The sequence below is a fragment of the Aplidium turbinatum genome, chromosome 13, assembly GCF_918807975.1.
Source record: "Aplidium turbinatum chromosome 13, kaAplTurb1.1, whole genome shotgun sequence".
NCBI classification, from domain to species: Eukaryota; Metazoa; Chordata; class Ascidiacea; order Aplousobranchia; family Polyclinidae; genus Aplidium; species Aplidium turbinatum.
The window spans coordinates 24,648,327-24,666,969 of NC_137484.1; the positions used below are offsets into that span (position 1 = coordinate 24,648,327).

Sequence of the window (18,643 nt, forward strand, 5' to 3'; positions counted from 1 at the left end):
TCATTGTTTTAATTAAATATATAATATAATTTATTTCACAACATAAATTATATTGAAATTTTTTTTGAAATGCTATTGTGAGTGTTAACCTGGTCAAATGGTTTAAGGTTTAGACTTAAAAAGAACTATTGATTTGTTTTCTTAATGATTGCTTTCTGTGTTGGGTAGATCGCCATTTGAGGAAGTGTCATAGTACCAGATCACCTTTTCCAGTTAGTTTTTCTCACTTTTGATACACAAAATGCCGACGATTATTTTGCAAACAAAAGTTTTGTCATAAAAATAATAATACAATCAATCCATGAAATCATGATGATGAACATACATGACGAATGTTCTTTAAACGTCATGAAATAACTCACTGACGTGATATGACGTCACTTACCACGTATGCTCGGGCAGGGGAACCAGGACGCGCGTCCATGTTTGGTACTCGCCAGCGTGGAAGGTCGACGCCGCGTGGTAGAGAGGGCGGGAAAACTTGGAACCGGGATGGCAAACCTGAACCAACAAAAACAGGTCAATGTGAGGTCACAGACGATCGCAGATGACAAGGCAATTGAGCTCACCTCGTTAACTAACTTCCACGAACGACCGTGATTGGTTGAATATTGCAACTCCAACGTCGTATTAAGCTCCATCTCTTCCGCATTGACCAATAAGCGTTGACATCCGATGACCAGGTCAGCTTGCAGTACGTAGCCTTGAGTAACTTGGAAGGATTGGGTTTCAGCATACCTAACTTGGTGGTCATGGGGAGGCCCATGACTTGTGAACCTGCAAGGAAGCAATAGGAAGATGATGCCTCGATTTATGGGCTTCTTTGTAAAGAAGCGGAAGCTGGAATAAAACTTGAATTTTAGGAATTGCAAACGTCACTGAGTGACGATGACAAGCAACGCGTCACTTCATCGTTATGGCGTCATTTAGTGAGTACTCACGCCAGGACGTCAGTCCGATTGCAATAAGGCATGATGTCACCCAAATGGAAGCTCACTGAATACGGAGAATACGCTGTCTTAAAAAGCGATGACGTCACCAGCACGTCATCGATTGCCCACACGGCACGATTAGCTTTGTTGTGATTGGTTGACTGGCTCCATTTGATTTGCAGCTGAGATGCAATTGCGTCTTGCGGCAAGTTAAGACACGTCACTCTGAAGCAAAATATATAATTAATCTGGGAGCAAAAGATTGGTTCATGAATGTGGAGTGGCGTCCATCGTGCGGTCTCCAGGCCAAGCAATTGTAATGGAAACAATTATTTGGAAAAGGTTCGATTTTATTTTGAGGCCAAACAGTAGCTCAGCAGCATAAGTCTGCCTGCATTGCGTTGGGTAGATAGTAAGGTGCCAGACGTTCAATCATTCGGCCTTGTTTCGATACTTGGCTAAGTTGGATGCTTTAATTTAAACCGTCATGTAAAATGTACATGTCAAGGCCGGTCTATTTATTTCCGTGTCATCTAGAAGCTCAGTTGTGTGAAGTTGACAGAACGTTTTCTACTGCATAGACTATCGATAGCATATGGATAGCCTACATTCCAACATGTTGTAGTGATGTAGTCTACTGCCAGTGAGGTACGCGCATACAAAAAATATTGACGCCGTCAGCGTAAACGCAAACGTTTGAAAAAACATACGCCGTATGCGTCAACGCAACTTGTAAAAAAAAGTTGGCGGCGTCAACGCATACACTAGCGTAAACTAATTTTGTTTGCTAGGTGCCAAAAATTCACATGGTATAAACCACTCGAAACAAACAAGTTTTATTTTGAATTTCCACGAAGAAACACAAGCATCTGAAAGTGTTCATCTGACATTTTGCTGTGTTTTGGTTCCAATATGTCTTTGCCCATTGAAAACATTCTTTCAACTCCAGCGCTGGAAGGTATTGGCGTGTTGTAGCGAAAAAATACATTAAAAAGTATGCGTTGACGCTGTGCGCTAAAAAACCGCGAAAACTTTACGGTGTAGCCTCAAGTGCAAACTATCTAAAAAAATGTGGCCGCAAGCGTTAGCGCAAACGAAAAGTCTACGGCGCAAGTATGCGGCGTATACGTACATCTCTGTCTACTGCTAGTTAAGACACAAAGAATGCAAGAATACTTTGCGTTCCTCGTCAGGCCAGCAAAATGCTGAGGCTGGATCAGGTTTAGGCTTGAGTATTAGTTGAACGATAAGGAAAAAATTAATCAGTTAAACAAATCTTTAATAATAACATCGAGGAACCTGAAGAGAGGTTGAGAGATACCAGCGTCTATTTCAATACCAAAGCTTTAAATATTTGAGTTGAACATTATTTTTCAAATAATAATGAATCCAACACAACAAACAAACCCAAACGTTTTCGGCGTAAATGTGCCCTCGTCAGGTAAATAACCAATAAAATATTATAAGAAATGTCATCAACAAAAATGCAACATAATTTCTTTATGGTAGCAACACCCTTGTGGCAAACATAATTCACTTACTCCGGAATGTGATGTTGGTTGTGAGGAATGCTATGGAGCAATTTCCAAGAAACGCCCCCGTTGATGGAATACTGCACAACGACCCCCTCTCCTGGGAGATCGGGTGGTCTGCAAGACCCCACGCCCGACGTCCTACCCATTAGCAGGGTGAACTGGACGTACCTGCCAGGAAACAAAGTAAATATATTCTCTTCAAAAAGATTTTGTGAGTTTCTAACATATTTGAAAGAGTTAGTTCTTCACTGTCGCTTTCACTATCAACGGACAATCACTTGGTAGCCTTCTGGTTGCTCAAAATTTATAAACAAAGCTCTTGAAAAGTTGAAAGGTCACTTATGACGCAGTCTCACCTCAGCTTTGTTGCGTTCAGTGGCTTTGTGATGATGAATCGTTTCTCGGCCTGATTGAACACCAGGGACTTTCCCGAACCCAATATTCCACAATCAAACCCCACGTTTCCTCCTGACACCTAAATAGAAAGTCTGTAAGCAAACATGTCTGTACACCTGGGTGATGTCTGTACACCTGGGTGATGTCTGTAAACCTGGGTGATGTCTGTACACCTGGGTGATGTCAAGCTAATTCGTAGCAGGTGAGCATTGATGGAAGTTAACAACGGTGCTACAGCGATTCAATCTTTAATGTTCTTTGCAGCATCGTACCGGTTTTGACAATAAGATGAGAACAAAAGTCAAATCAACAATTTCGATTTGAAAACATGGCGATAAAGCTGATTTTGCTGTAGGGTATAATGTTAGAAACACTAAGGACAATTGTTTCAATCACTTGCCTCTTCGAACAAACTAGAATCGATACTTTCCACATTGAAACCACCAGACAAGAAAGTTGGTATAGTGCTGTTCGTGACGTCACACGATGACCCAAAGTAACCTTTGTCACATCTGTTCAATAAAAAAGGTAAAAAAGAAATTGCAGCAAAAGTAAAACTTTTGTATGATCCACCCAGTGGCCTACGCAAAGGGGGGGTGCTAAAAAGACCCATTGAGATTGATATTTAAAATTTTTGTATTGCTTTTTGGGTTTATTTAAAAGCGTCATCCTCTATTTTTCTTAGTTTTTATGTAAATCAAGTTTTGTAAACACGTGTTTGAGTTGTCATACAGCAATTATAGCCAAGAAACAACGAGCGATGAAACAAAAGTGAAAAATTGAGTAGCTGGCATCGAAATTTCTAAATTTTGTTATCTATAACTTTAGTACAGCTGCTTGAAGCTAAACTGTAGGCTATTGTGGACCCAGGCTCACCACCAGCTTGAACAACTGGTCTATTTTTTAGTATGCAACAGTTTCTACCGTCACCTGCAACCACCGGAAGCGCAAGATCCCCTTCCACTGCACATGTTGGGGCATTCCCCGTCTGATCCTATATACACGTTGTCGATGGCCCATTGTGACGTCGCATTCGGGGCCGCTTCAATCCATCGAAATCGTGTTGCTTCCGTGAGAACTGAAACCGGAAGCGGAAGCGTGAAACGGTGCCATCTTGTGTTCGTAACATGAAAAGAAAAAATGTGTTGCGTTACAGCAGATGACTTGTGCCTAAGTATATGACTGTAAGTATATCTTCGACCAGTTACAGTTTGCAGGCAGTTGTTCATTGGCACATCGACAAGGTCAGTATGGGCGCTTCTGCACCAAGTAGCAGCACAGTATTCAGCAGGGGCGTAGACTAAGGCTAAACCACTTGTTCTCATCACTGAGGGGCTACCACCCCATCTTGTGCCCGCAAGACGCTTCAAGAGTGCAGGGCGAGCTGACACTTTTCCGAATGGAAAGTTATAAATGTTAAACAATAATGGGGTAAGAACAGATTCCTGTGAAACTCAATTTCTTATACGTCTTTGTCTGCTTTTCTTCTTCGTCCTTGTTTAAATGGCAACACTGCTGGCCATATGATTTGTAATAATTGTATTCAAAGACATGTAGGCCTAATCGAAGGAAAAATGAAGGAAAAACGAAATAGAGTTTGGACTAATGATATTAAAGACTGGTCAGGCCTTGAATACAAAACTGCAATAGAAAAGCCTCACAACAGAGAAACTCGACGAGAGGAAAGAACGTAATATGAAGATGGTGAAATAATTTCAAAAATGGCGTTTACACTCAGTGCTGTATTCGAGGGTATACAGCACTGATTATGCTGACGGTTGTGGGTGAAAAAAATTAATTGGCGGGCACCAAAGATTCAACAAAAAAAATTGTAAGAGAAAATAGAGAATGTAAATTTCAGGTTCAGGTAGGCAACTAATTTGATAGAGGTCTGTCAGGGGGATTCCCATTGCATTGAAACATTTGACTTGCAGACAATCAACGGCACATCACTTGGTGACGGCTGATTGCACACAGCTCCACTCACCCGGAACGAATATGGGCGGCATCAAACACAGAACTGGAATCCCAGGTCTTCCCTGGACACGTCTCTGGAAGACATTGCTTGTGGACGAGCCTCCAACTTCTGCCACGATCGGTCGAATATTGGAATTTCACCCTGCCACCAAGCGGAATATTATTGTTAATTTTGAACAACCACAAAATGGCGGCAACACCACAGCTCAACCCTCACCAGGGGTGAATTTTTGAAACCACTTTGCGAATAAATTACATTTGCAATGAAATAATCAATTCTCTGAACAATTGCAACTTTTCAACGAATTTCTTGATGGTTCAGTCCATATGTAGAATGCTCATCAAAGTATCGGAAATCACTCTAGAAGTTTTCAGTCTTTTAAAAGTCAGGTCGCATTGAAATTTACATCTGTTTGCAGCAGTGTTGCCAATCCAGCCTAGCGCTGAGGCAAAGTGTGTACCGACTGCAGTTTTGCATTTGTACACTTTTATGTTATTATTCAACGCAGTCCAGTACCTTCACGTTTTCAACTTGTAACCTTTAAGTTTAGTTTATCTTCATTGTGAATGGCAGCACTGGGCTCAATCATAGCCATTCTGACGTCACATCGCTTAACATATACATTGATTCGCTTTTGCTGAATCCCCCTTTTCGATCTACTGTACTTCTGACAGAAGGCCGTTACGGTTCTCGCTTTGCCAACTTCAACACGTGGCAATAATACAAAATGGATTCTCTGACCAACGATCGTCTAGTCATCAACAACCTAAAATCGTTTCAATAAACAACCTTCAACCTGAACCGTTGCAATATCTCAACGTTCAGCTAATCCTTTCAACTAACCTTCAGCTAAAACCGCTGCAAACCTACCTAAAATTTTATGAGTGCGGCCCGCCACAGCTCTCCTTAGTGCCAAAGTGGCCTGCATGCAAAAAAAAAGGTTGGTAGGTCCTGGGTTAGGCTATGGTTTATGTCTTGATTTGTATGAATTAATTATATTTATTGGTTAGTTGAAATCCTCACTTCGTTTGCCTCGGTTCATCTTTGCAATTGAGGTTCACTGAGAATTGAACAAAATGATGAAAATCATCAATTTGTTGAATGAGTCGGAAGGAATTCAACGCCCAGGTATTCGCCTTCTCGTGTTGCGACTTTTGACGCAAGCAAAGTATGGTGTCACGTGATTGGGCCCACCCGGGAAGGGGGACAACCACCTTTGTGGGCCTCTGTAATATACGATGAAAACAGGTTGATGAATTAGAGCGTTGGTTCGACAATTGGTGACAGTACGCGATTGTCCACAATCAAGATCTTACCACACTTGATACCGTCTAGAAAATTGTATTCAGCCTCAAAGCTAAGTAGTTATGCAAGTAGAGACTTTAGAACAAAAAGTTGATACAATTGTAGCCTATAACAATCACCTTGTATTCATCATAATGGTAAGTGTGTATGACTCGTTTGGTACCGTTTATGACGCCATACACTTGCACGTCTCCAATGTGCGATCTGCTTCGAGAGCAATTACCGGAACCTAAAAACAAACAAATGTCATTCAAGAAAATATGTTCTCGCATTGCAAGAAATTTCGACATTATTTTCAAGCAAACAACAAAGGTTTGCTACTGAACGAATGAGGATGATTGACCATAATTGTGTGAAACCTTTTAGCTTTGGTTGATGATTTCAAAGAATGATTGGAATGTCTCTCACCGATGCTGAAGGTGAAAGATGCGGCCGCGACGTCGCTTAAGTCGTCCTCTGTGGTGGTGCACAACATTCGCGGTCCGTGGTGGTAGAAAACATGAACATCCTGGGCCGATCCGTGTCCACAAGCCCCTCGCTCTATCGCGCCCCCTCTGAATAATGCACACAACTCACACAGCGCTGTACCTAAGTGCCCCCTGCATTGTAGCAGAAGACAATGAACAATCTGAAGTTGGACGGCACCGCGTACAAGTACAGAGCAACAACAATCGTTTTACTTCGTGTTCATTGTGACAACATCCGAAAGTCTACAGCAACTACACAATGTGATCACAGATGCAACTCACGTCAATTTATTTGTTGCTTTGTTTGTTTTCACCCAAAAAACATTCCAAACAGAACAAATATTTCAAATTAAATCATCAAAGACAAACCAGTTTTTAATTTCTGTCAAGCACATTTGCTAAGAGGTGTGTCTTAGAAGTCTTTGTTTTTCACAAATTTATTTTGAAAACAACTTTGCTTGAAATTCATTTCTGTGCAAGCAAAAGGTTTGGAAAATACACAGGAACGATCATGACGTCACTTACGTAGTGGACAATCTCGTCACCAATCTTGATTTGGAAACTCCTTCAGAGAGGTCAACGTCACGAGTGGTGACGTAGGTGGGCCCACCATGGTTCTGCATGACCATTGAGTTGCCGGTTGAAGAACATACGTCATCGACCGAACCGCCTGGGTGAAACAACCAATCATCGATTCTGATTGGATCAAAATCATTCTCCATGCTCTCAGGTAGTTCCGCTTCACTGATTACCAGGATATTGTCAAGTCCCCAGCATCCACCAAACATCGCTCCTTCCAACGGATCTTCAGAAAATCGCAATTCAACTTCTTCCCGCCTTGCAGCATCCGGGATCCCACTAACGATCACGTGACTGGAATGACCATCACGTGGTGCTCTGTAACCACGCACACAATCTTAAACGTTTTCAATTTTTGAAACCTGCACATTTTAAGTTGTAGTTTATGTTTCTGATGTTTCATTGTCTGGATCAAAAGTCGCGTTGGTGACGTTTCAATCATCAGAACAACTCTTTCTTTGCATCTTTCATTACAAAAAAAAACAATATAGGCTAACAAAAATTAACGTGGAATAAACGTATAGCTACACAATAGTAGACACTGTTAGAAGTACGCAGACACCTCTGATCGGATATCCTGCTCTCAAATAATGAAGTATATTAATTATCAGGGAGTGTTTACATCAGATCTACACAGGGCCTCTGAGAGAAATTTTCACTAAGGGTACGAAGAGTTATTCCGGGCCCCCTCTCACTCCGGGCCCCCTTTGTCTCAGGCAAAACGTGTGATGTTTGCTTAGGCAATTAGGCATATTGCACACCATACAACATTTTGCTGCAGAATTGGACATCTGCGCGCAATAATAGTATCAGGCTGCAATTAAACTATTAGTTAGTGTTTTGTGTTGTGCATATCATGTGATTTGTCCCTCGCCAATTTGTGTATCCTGCATTGAATTCGTGTGTCAGTTGTTGATGGTGCTGTTGAGAGGTGTTGCTTGTAGGCTACAGCTTTAATATAAAATTTTCAAATTCATTTATTTATTTCTCTTAGATGTAGCCTATGAGGACACTAGCCTATGCGCAGAGATGGGCGTGGTCTTGATCTTGATCTTGAAGATCACTTTTTTTTGGTGACCTTGATCTTGATCTAAGATCACTATTTTTTGTGTGATCTTGATCTTGAAGTACAATAAGATCAAGATCACTTTAAAATTGAATTTTACTTCCTAGATAGAGGCATTTTTTTAGAACTCGTACTGTACAAAGTAGTTAGTGGCAACTACTAACATTAAGCCTCTGTTAATATGATATGTGCCCAACAAAAGACGATTTAAACTTTAAAGTCTCCATCTAATCTGGTCAGTGTTGCCATTTCAAAATTGAAAAAGTTTTCTGTGTTGTTCATAATAAATAAATCAACTTCCGTGTACTTTATGACATGTTGACGTATAATAAAAAATGTTTTAACTTTGTTCACAATTTCTATGTGTGAATTTTAAAGAAATGTTTGCTTTCTTTGACCCAATTTTAGATGTTTCAAAAGTCTAGAATGGCGGTGTTAAAAAATCTGGATTCTAGCCGACTTTGGTCATGTAAAGTGGTTTATTGCAGCAAATCAACGAGACCAAGACTTGTTTAGGGTCTGAGTATGGAGCGGTTTGTCGGACCGCAAACCTCTGAACTTTTTTGATAGCAGACAACAGTATCAAAGTTGCCAAATGGGTAAATGGTGCAATAAACATTGACATAATACAGTGAAAGTTAAAACTACTTAGTAACACAAATAAAAACTCTCACATGAACCACACAAAAATTTGGTAAAAAATGATGCAGTTCAAAGTTTATTTTTATTTATTTATTATATGTAAATAAAAAGTATAAAACTAATTGCAAATTTTGCGACTTTTTCAGTACTACTGTAATTAACCTCGGCCTTGGGTGTGACGTTGCGATTCTACGCAAACTACGTTAACAATATTATTGATAGGCCTAATAGCAACAGTCACTAGCTTATTACAATTCTTAGGCCAGCGATCGAGTAGTTAAAAGTAAAAGTTAGCAATACCAACTATATACCTTTACCCAGTTTGCTTATAGTACGGTAATTACTTTTTGCAACATCATTGATCAAAAACTTCATTTTTTTTTCAAGTTACACAAAAAGTGATCTTGAAAGTGATCTTGATCTTCAAGATCACGATCTTGAACTTCAAGATCACCTATTCTTGGTGATCTTAATCTTGATCTTCAAGATCACCAATACTGGTGATCTTGCCCATCTCTGCCTATGCGGTGTTGAAAACGTTGGGTTTAGTAGTTTTTTTCTTTTTTGTGTGTTTAATAAAAAATCTTAAATCCGTTAACGTTACTGAGTGTTATATGTATCTATTACAACAAGTCAAGCTCTCTACCAAGGCAATAACCATTCTTCATAAACTTTTGCATTCACCAAATGCCTAGCAGAAGTGAACGAAGTCACTTTTGTTACTCCGGCTGCGAAAGCATTCACTCCGGCTTCTGCTCCGAAATTCATTTTGAAGTGAATTAAGCGTGGAACTACCTTTTCCAAACAGTTTTTTTTTTTTTTAACCCAGATTTATCTCAAACCTGCTTTTGCTACACTATGCCCCCCCCCCCCACCATGGACAAGAGAATAACCAACTTTAATGATTTAATTTAGGATGCTTTTAACAAAATATTTCTGCACGTAAAACATTAAACCACCACTTTGGGCCCCTAATTTGCGTGCAATGCAATCAATTACCTTTTCGGGCCCTTTTTCTACATTACGGGCCCTCCCCAGGACTAAAGAATAACAACTTTTATGCTTGAATTTAGTCGTCTAGAATGGTTTTAACCAAACATTTTTGTGCGTAAGCCACAAAATCACAATTTCGAGCCCCCCAACAATCACAGTCCTGGGCCCTCAACCCTCCGTACCCCCTCTCATAGGCCTTGGATCTACACAACTCAAATTGTCACAAGGCCCGCAACAATCGTTGTAGTGAATTTTTTTCTATAAAGTGAATATCGGATAACGAATATTAGGCAGATCGAAAAAAAAAACGAAACCAATCTTTCAAAAAATAACCGGCAAAGAACAGCACCACACTAGATCTATTTCATTGTTGTATTTAAAAAATGTCCGCAACCAGACATCCACTTTGTCTGGTCCAGATCTTTACCAGATTGGGTACGGATCTGACCAGATCTCTAATGGACCAGACAGTCACCACTCGGCTATGCACCAGATCTCTAATAGATCTGGACCAGACAGTCGCTTTTTGTTTGTCGTATCCAGGCTTACGCCCGGTAGTTGAAGATTTAGATTAAGTGGACGGGAAGGCAAGGAAGCCAATCTTCATGTCCACCTTCAGGCATGCCTTTAAGTGTTCTGCCACAGACACAGTCGCATGCTCTTAAGCGGTGTCGAACTGGCGCCCTTTCGATTGCCGTTCCAGTGTTCTCACCACTCGACTATGCAGCCGACGTGCCGCTGTCTGGGTATTTATTCAAAATGAAAGTAATGCCAAAAACTAATTTTATACAATGTAATCGTAATATATATTTGAATCATTTTGTGGGCTGTATGAAAATATTCTGTGGCCGCATGTGCCCATGGCTTTATATTGTGCAGGGCTGGTCTGTATTCATCATGATCCAACCTGACGATTTGCCAACTAGACATGGAAACTTGTTAAACCAAATGTAAGAAACTTGTTCGCGCCGGTCATTGACGGTGCCCAATGTTGAAGCCATCCAGCCTCGTGTTGCACTTGAGTAACAGACAGTCCACTAGGTGGATCCTCACCTCACACTCTTCAACAGCGCCCATTGGTCGGGAGATGATACGTCACGGTAAGACACTTTAACACGCGCCTGGTTAGATGAACACGAACCAACTCCTGGAAACACATCATGGACACTCGTTATGGATACACTTCATGAATAATGAATATACTTATACTATCTTGAAATTTTGATCTACCAGATTCAAAAAGGGGTACGTCAAGGTGACACAATATCTCCAAAACTTTTTACAGAAGCCTTAGAAGAAATTTTTAAGCAACTTAACTGGGAAGAAAAAGGAATCAAAATTGATGGTGAATACATAAACCATTTACGTTTTGCTGAAGACGTCATCCTTATATCTGAGCAACCTAAACAACTACAAACAATGTTAAGTGAACTCAATACAGAAAGCAAAAAGATTGGCCTTCATATGAACCTTAACAAAACGAAAGTTATGTCAAACTGGCAGACATCGGCAGTAATATTCTTGTGGACGGAGCGACTATCGAAAAAGTTGATCACATATATATCTTGGCCAAAAAATTACAACCAACTCCAATAAAGAAGATGAAATCAAAAGAAGAATATCACTTGGATGGCAAGCCTTCGGAAGAGCAAGTTCGATATTTAAGTCAAAACTGCCTCTTTCTCTCAAGAAACAAATCTACGATCAATGCATCCTTCCAACCGCTACATATGGTGCAGAAACTTGGAACCTTACAAAGAAATTAACATTTAAACTAAGAACTATGCAGAGAACAGTGTCCGACAAATTGTTCGTAAGCAATTGTTCGTAAAGCAATTGTTCGTAAAACAATTGTTCGTAAAATTAATTATTCGTAAAACATTTCTTCCTAAAGCATTTTTTCGTGCATGCAGTTAAAATTTGATGTATACGAACCCATGAACGAATCATGATGGGTTTAACATGGCGAGATAAAAAGACTGCCGAATGGATCAGAAATCAAACGAAATTACGAGATATATTAAGCACAATCAAGAAACTAAAATGGTCCTGAGCAGGTCATATAGCAAGATATCAGGACAATAGATGGACTAAAAAATTAACAACATGGACACCACGAGAAACCAAAAGAAAGAAAGGAAAACCAAAAGTGAGAAGGAGGGACGACATTGACAAACAATGCAATACAACCAATTGGTACCAACTAGCACATAATCATGTAAATTGGCATGAAAAGGGGAAGGCTTACGCTCTGCAGTGGGCTCTCACAGGCTGGAAATGATGATGATGATCTTGACATCACAATAAACGATAAATGATCTTCAAGACGCGGAGATGTGGTTTGAAAGATGCAAAAAATTAAATTGACTCATCTGGCAGCACTGGCACACCAAGTGTCGGTTGAAAACACTGATGAGAAATCTAAACTATGGTAGTAACTCCTACCAAGCACAAACTGTAATGACGTAGCGTTTCTCAAGTCCATGGCCTTGCTGTTGAGGTGACGTGATGCTGACGTCATGTTGCAAAAGACAGCAGCTTTCCCGTGCATGACTTTGCACATAGAGTCCAATACAACTCCATTGCTCTCTGAAGACCTGTCCAATAGAGTTGACCAGGTTAGTTAGGCAAAATATGTGACTAATAATCAGCAAAATTGTTCTTCCATTGAAGTGAGAAGCTAGCATTGTACGGGACAAGGCACAAACAAGAAACATCACTCACCACCGCTCCAGGAAGTTCCCGGAATCGAAATTGTCTTTGAAGAGGATTCCAGAAGTCTGTGGATAACCTAAACAAGCAAGTTAAATTTTGCCATTGTGTCAGAACGTGCCTTAAGCAAGCGAAAAGGATCTACTTACCCAGATCTAGTTTGTGCCCTTCCTCGCAAAGCTGATATCCGATGATGTCATTTAGCACCAATCGTCCACGCATCGAAGCTCTCACCCTTCAAACAAATGACGTTTACGTGACAATGGAGTGACGACAGAGAACAGACGGCGTCGTAAAAGTTTGCGCAGATATTATTCAAAGTTTACATTCTTTCAACTCCCCTCAACTAATTCTTACTTCAAGGAGACGCAACCGCTTCCGGTGAGTGGCGCAATCCAGTAAAACGATATGCGATTAGTGACGTCAGGCGACACGTGTGTGTAGATGGGGAAGCACTTCATTGTGACGTCTGAAACATAAAGCGAGAGCGTCTGAAATGTACCGAGCGGTCTGAAGATTGAGAGAGCAGGTCAATCTCATGATAATCCATCAGTTTCATTCCTCTGCAGGGGGAGGGTGACTAGTCTTCACACCCCTTTTTCGGCATTACCTACAAGCGAGAATGGGAGCTTCCTATTTTGGGTCTCGTAGAAAGGAAAGTCGTCTCTTTTTTTTCGTCAGAAACAACTCAGGTTTGTTGAAAATTGAATGAGGCTGTTCACCAGGCATTAAATTAAATGATATGAGATGTTCTACTGGTGCAAATTAAGCTAAACTATCACAAGTTTTGCCATGCTAGACAGGTAGTCACTGCCTGGTCTAGCCCCCTGAAGAAGTCAGTCGTGTCTGATTGACGAAACGTCGGAATAAAAGCAGATTGTCACTGTATACATCTTGTGATAGTTTAGCTTAATTTGCACCAGTAGAACATCTCATATCATTTAACTCAGGTTTGTGTTACCCAAGTAAAGCAAAATCACGAAAACGAATTCAGTTGCCTCGTGCCAAACCTCCATGGTTCCACCTTCTCTTACAGTGGACGATTGTCTTCAGTGGATTGTGCTCGCCCGGAGTTAATGAAACATCGATCATGAAAATGGCAAATTTTGAGTTCTGCCATGCGCTTGGAAAGATTAAGTGATTATATCAGTCATCTTCAAAAGCGCTGGCTCCAGTTTTGAGATTCTATTCTTCAAGCGATAAAACACTTAGTAGCGATGCAAATCACTGGGTTCTTTTGTACATCTTATTTGCATTATTCTGACGTTCATTGTCATTACTCACCTGCTGATGACGTAATCATTCCACTGACCACAAGAATGTTGAATGACGTATCACTCGTGACTGTCACTGGAAAGGAAACACATTCCATTCAATCTTGAAACTTTTCTTACTTATTCAGGCTCTTGAAGACAACATCTTTCTATTATTGTTTCAGTTTGAGAGTCTCAAAGGCAAATTTTTTCACTTTAAAGTTGATATTTCGTTGTAACTTGCAGGTCGTTCTACAATTTCCATGAAATATGTGTTTGAAGTAAACAAAACCTCCAATGATCGACTCACCGTGATACATTGACCCGGGGCGGTATGACGTAGGCGATCCATCCAGAGTGACTAATAGTCGGCCGTGGTTGTTATCTTCATCCACACGACCTCTGCTGCTGCACGGGTACATCCCGGGAGGGGTACCAGCGCCTTGTTCCACGCATGTGATGAGTGATACCACAAATATGGCAGTCACGTGACGAATCGTTCGCGCGCTCTCCATTGTGATCCCAACCATATCAATCAGCAAATATACTACTAGTTTGCCTCATCATCTTCAATAAAAAGGATAATTTGTGCTGATGTAACGTTAGAAGTACGGAGCCCCGATTGACAGCTACATCATGTGAAGTAATCTCCTCAGATGACTTTCTAGCGGTGCAAGACCTCGAGGGTCGATAAAGCCAAACTTTTCATAGCTAGGTTGCGCTTCTAACTTAGACTAGGCCAAAACTCATTTCTGCTGTTTTCAGCAAGTTTTTAGGTCAAAATTACCCGTTTTTGAGTCAACACACTTCTCCCCGTGTTGGTTGGTTTTTGAATCTTTATCCTCGGACTGACAAAGCCTTGATAGGTTATTCCAGGTAGTTTCGCATACTTGGAGAGGCTTTTGACGCAGGGCCGGTTACCGAGATTGACAGAGTGAAGTTTCCGATTGTTGAAGTGTTGTTGCCGGGGAATTATTCCATTCGCTAGATGCCGCTGAATGGAGAGTAGTCCTGAGATGCGTTGCTCAAGCGCACACCCCGGGAGTCGAACCAACGCCGCGTGATCTTGAGCCATGTTACGTGTGTCCATGTAAACATCACTTAGGATATCACGAGCCTCACTTTGCTTTCAAGCACTTGGTTGAAATAATTCCAACATTTCTACTAGTTACCCTGCAGTAGGCTACTGAGCTGTTCCCGAAGTAGACAGTTAGCCCCGTTAGCTCAGTGGTTACGCGCCCGGCTCAAGATCACGCGGCGCAAGTTCGACTCTCGGGGTGTGCGCTTGAGCAACGCATCTCAGGACTGCTCTCCATTCAGCGGCATCTAATGGATGGAATAATTCCTAGGCAACAACACTTCAACAATCGGAAAACTTCATTCTGCCAATCTCGGTAACCGACCCTGCGTCAAGAGCCTCTCCAAGTATGCGAAACTACCAGGAATAACCCGTCAAGGCTTTGTCAGTCCGAGGATAAAGATTCAAAACCAACCAACCAACATAGCGCGGTCCTTGTTTACGATAAGTGCCACAAGTCTGCCGGGAATGACGAACTTGCAAACGACCATGACAAAAATGCATTTCTTTCACTGAAAACAACCTACAACATTCCTCGTTTAATGAAGAGTCTGTCAAAGTCTTATCATCATCTTCAGCCTATGGTAACCCGCTGCTGACCGAAGCCCTTTTCTGTTTGTCGAACCATCAGCTGATGAAAAACAAACCGACCGGACAATTTCAAGACCAGTCGTTTCATAGCAACACTCGCCGTCACTTTTCAACAACCCAATCAAATTCTGCTTCCATTGCTTCCATTGTTACGTCACACAACTTCCTGTTGACACGCGACCAAAGTTGATCAAGCGAAGATGACGCGGAAGCACTTCCGACCAAGACCGAGCTGCATCTACTTTTGATGCTCGCTATTGGAGAAATACGGAAATGTTGCGCTCAAACGCGGTGAAGAAGTTTTCGATCTGACAACGGTGATACAATGACATGACGACGTCATACCGAGGATATTTTCATTTTGTAAGCTTGTAATTTAAAAAAGAATCTCGCCGCGGCTTGCTTACGATTCATTCGTCGTTTGCAGGAAGTTACCGCTCAAATTAAAGGTCATTGTTTGCTTACTTGAGGACTTTAAAACTACCTTTCCAACTAGCTGCCCAGATTGCGACCGCCTGCTCCGGGAAAGGGCAGGGGCGCGATCAGAGGTCAAGAATAGGGGAAATGCAATTGGACTATAATAAAGTATGCTTGCTATGCATTGAAAGGTCACATATGAATGGAAGGATACATGTTCATTTCAATGTTGTTTCATATTGGAGTGTACGACGAGACCACTAAGTGACTATTTTGAAATTGCTCATTCAAAATCACGTGATGAAGCTTACGTCATCTGAAAACAGAGCTGCCAGGCTAACGCAGTTTTGTTCTAACATCGACTTTTCAAGAATTTTGATTTTTTGAGATTCTTCACTCAAAGAAAGCAAGAGGGCTAGGCGGAAGCATTCTGGGTTCACTCCCTGGTGCAAGACGATCAGTGAGCCTCGGCACTGAATCGCGCGAGCAACATCGGTCTCCAGCAGGAAGTAATCGCAAACGATCGATTTATGGCCCAAAATATTCGAATATTTACAATTAAATGGAGTAGAATATTTATCAGAGGAATGTTACGTCACACTTCCGTCCTGTTGTGTCATAATTGGAGACGCTTAATTAATTGCTAAGCTACAAATACCTTTTTAAATGTCTTGATTTTACACAAAACTATTAAATTAAATGGCCCAATGCCCCCCCCCCCCTGCGTACGCTAGTGCATGCCGACATCCTGTCATGTTTAGTTTTGCTGTTCCAAAGTAAACTTCTGAAACCAAAAACATCTTTTTGCGATGTTATCACGGCTTTTATTACATTTCCTCCGATTGTTATTTCCATTTTCTATCAAGCTTGGCTGGATAGGATAAGATAGATATATTTATTGGCTGCTGCGAAAAAAGATGCACAACGAATCAAAACACAATGTACATAGCAAAAGAAAGAAAATGATGAAAGCATCACAACAGCGGGAGGCTGCGAAGTGACCATTCAAGGTCTTCAAGTCAAGCAGCCACCCCTTAACTCATTAATTGGCTAATTGAGAAAAAGACATACTAATAAATAAATAAATAACATTGAAGCTGTCCAAGATGATAAGAAATTAAAAAAAATTCAGGTAGGTCAACGTAGCCGGTGTTACAATTCAAGTCTGATTAGTAATTTAGCATTTGCCTAATATGTGTCAATAATTTTCTTTTTGTACATTCTTTTAAAAGTTGTGAAGGAGGATTTGCGAATTTCATCTGGTAGGCTATATTATTCCAAATTTTTGCGCCAGAGGATTTTATTGAGCGTTGTAGTTTTGTGGTTGTGTATCGATAATAATAGTAATCTAGGTTGGTCGAGTTTCGATGGTAGAAGAAGTATTCCACTGTCCCTAGTTTCGAGTAGCAAAGTTGTAAATTTTGTTGCATTTTTTAAAGTAAGTTTGAAAAGAGCCGGGTAATGAGTTAAAACTAAACTGGTACATAAATTTAGCAATATCAAAGTTGTACAGATCTTTTAACTTTAGGATATTGAGTTGTTTGTAAAAAGATGATAGGAGAAAAGATAATGAAAATAATCTACGTTTTCGCACTTTTCCTGGTTAAATTTATTGCAATCTTTTATGGATTTATTGAAATCAGTATCAGTGAGATGGTTGGTGCTGCATATTTTTAACAATTAAGCTTGTCAACCTGTTGCTGAAAGACATTAAATTTTTTCATTGCCATTGAAAACGATACTGAGAAATTTATATTTTGAATAGGATCTATATAATTTTGTTTTTTTACCATAGCGTGGACTGCGTGGTTGCTGATTAACTTTAGTCTGCACAAAGCAAAGTAGGCTACAAGAACTTGGTGAAAATATCGAATGCTTTCCTATTGTTAAAGCCTTGCAACGTCTGAAAGCTTAAACAATAGAATAATCTCAGGTCGAGGAATGGTCGATTGCGAAAAAACACAGTTTTTAATCTTTTCTGGCAAAAAAAAATTGAAACACTGCACTGGATATTCAGGCGCCTCGCGACTCCCAGGTTGAAAACCCCTGATTTAGTAGATCAACAGTGTCTTTTGAGGTAAAATAACATTCGTCAAAAATTTCGCATCCAGACTAATTCACGGTGGTTGCACATTGAGTAGACGCGCGAGGAATATTAAGGAAGCCAACACTCGCGTCCACCTTTTATTTAATTTAGTTGTTTGTCTGAACTAAGCATCGATGGCCTCGGAGGAGAGCAAGTATTTCTGTGATATGTTGTATGAAAGATTGCTTCTGTCTTGTCATTAAATTGTTTCAGAAGAGTTTGTCAGGTGCCCGCATTCCAAAAATATTACCACTTAAAGATATTCCGGTTTTTGCTTTCTTATTACATAGGTCAGAAATTTATAATCTGGTTTAGGTTAAAAAAAATATTTGTCTTTTATTGCAAACCAAGAAATACGTTGCATTCTACGGAAGCACCACATCTCAAAAGTATTATTTTTTCAGCCATTGTGGTTGAGATATTCCAAGTTTCAGATTTGCAACTTAAAACTCTAAACGAGCGGTTCTCAACCGGGGGTCCGCGAAGCGTTTTCAAGGGGTCCGTGAAAGTTTCTGAATTTGCAGCATATTAATAAATTACGACATTTAAAAACTGGTTGTGCTTTATTTGTATATTTTAGTGATTCGTTGGTTAAAGTTTCAAAGGGCATTGC

The 18,643-nt window shown here is 40.5% G+C and overlaps 1 protein-coding gene across 1 annotated transcript in view; it reads right to left on the reverse strand.

Annotated features, from left to right (window-relative positions):
* Positions 1-14,388, reverse strand: part of LOC145781775 (reelin-like) — a 45,066-nt gene extending 30,678 nt beyond the window's left edge. Inside the window, 19 exon segments of the mRNA XM_082593446.1 lie at positions 386-501; positions 570-777; positions 942-1,157; positions 2,474-2,635; positions 2,824-2,942; positions 3,264-3,375; positions 3,794-3,976; positions 4,851-4,982; positions 5,865-6,067; positions 6,266-6,375; positions 6,555-6,700; positions 7,139-7,510; positions 10,947-11,040; positions 12,339-12,490; positions 12,618-12,673; positions 12,723-12,840; positions 12,963-13,074; positions 13,890-13,955; positions 14,169-14,388. Of these exon segments, the coding sequence (XP_082449572.1) occupies positions 386-501; positions 570-777; positions 942-1,157; positions 2,474-2,635; positions 2,824-2,942; positions 3,264-3,375; positions 3,794-3,976; positions 4,851-4,982; positions 5,865-6,067; positions 6,266-6,375; positions 6,555-6,700; positions 7,139-7,510; positions 10,947-11,040; positions 12,339-12,490; positions 12,618-12,673; positions 12,723-12,840; positions 12,963-13,074; positions 13,890-13,955; positions 14,169-14,388 (2,897 nt within the window).
* Positions 14,389-18,643: the final 4,255 nt, after the last annotated feature.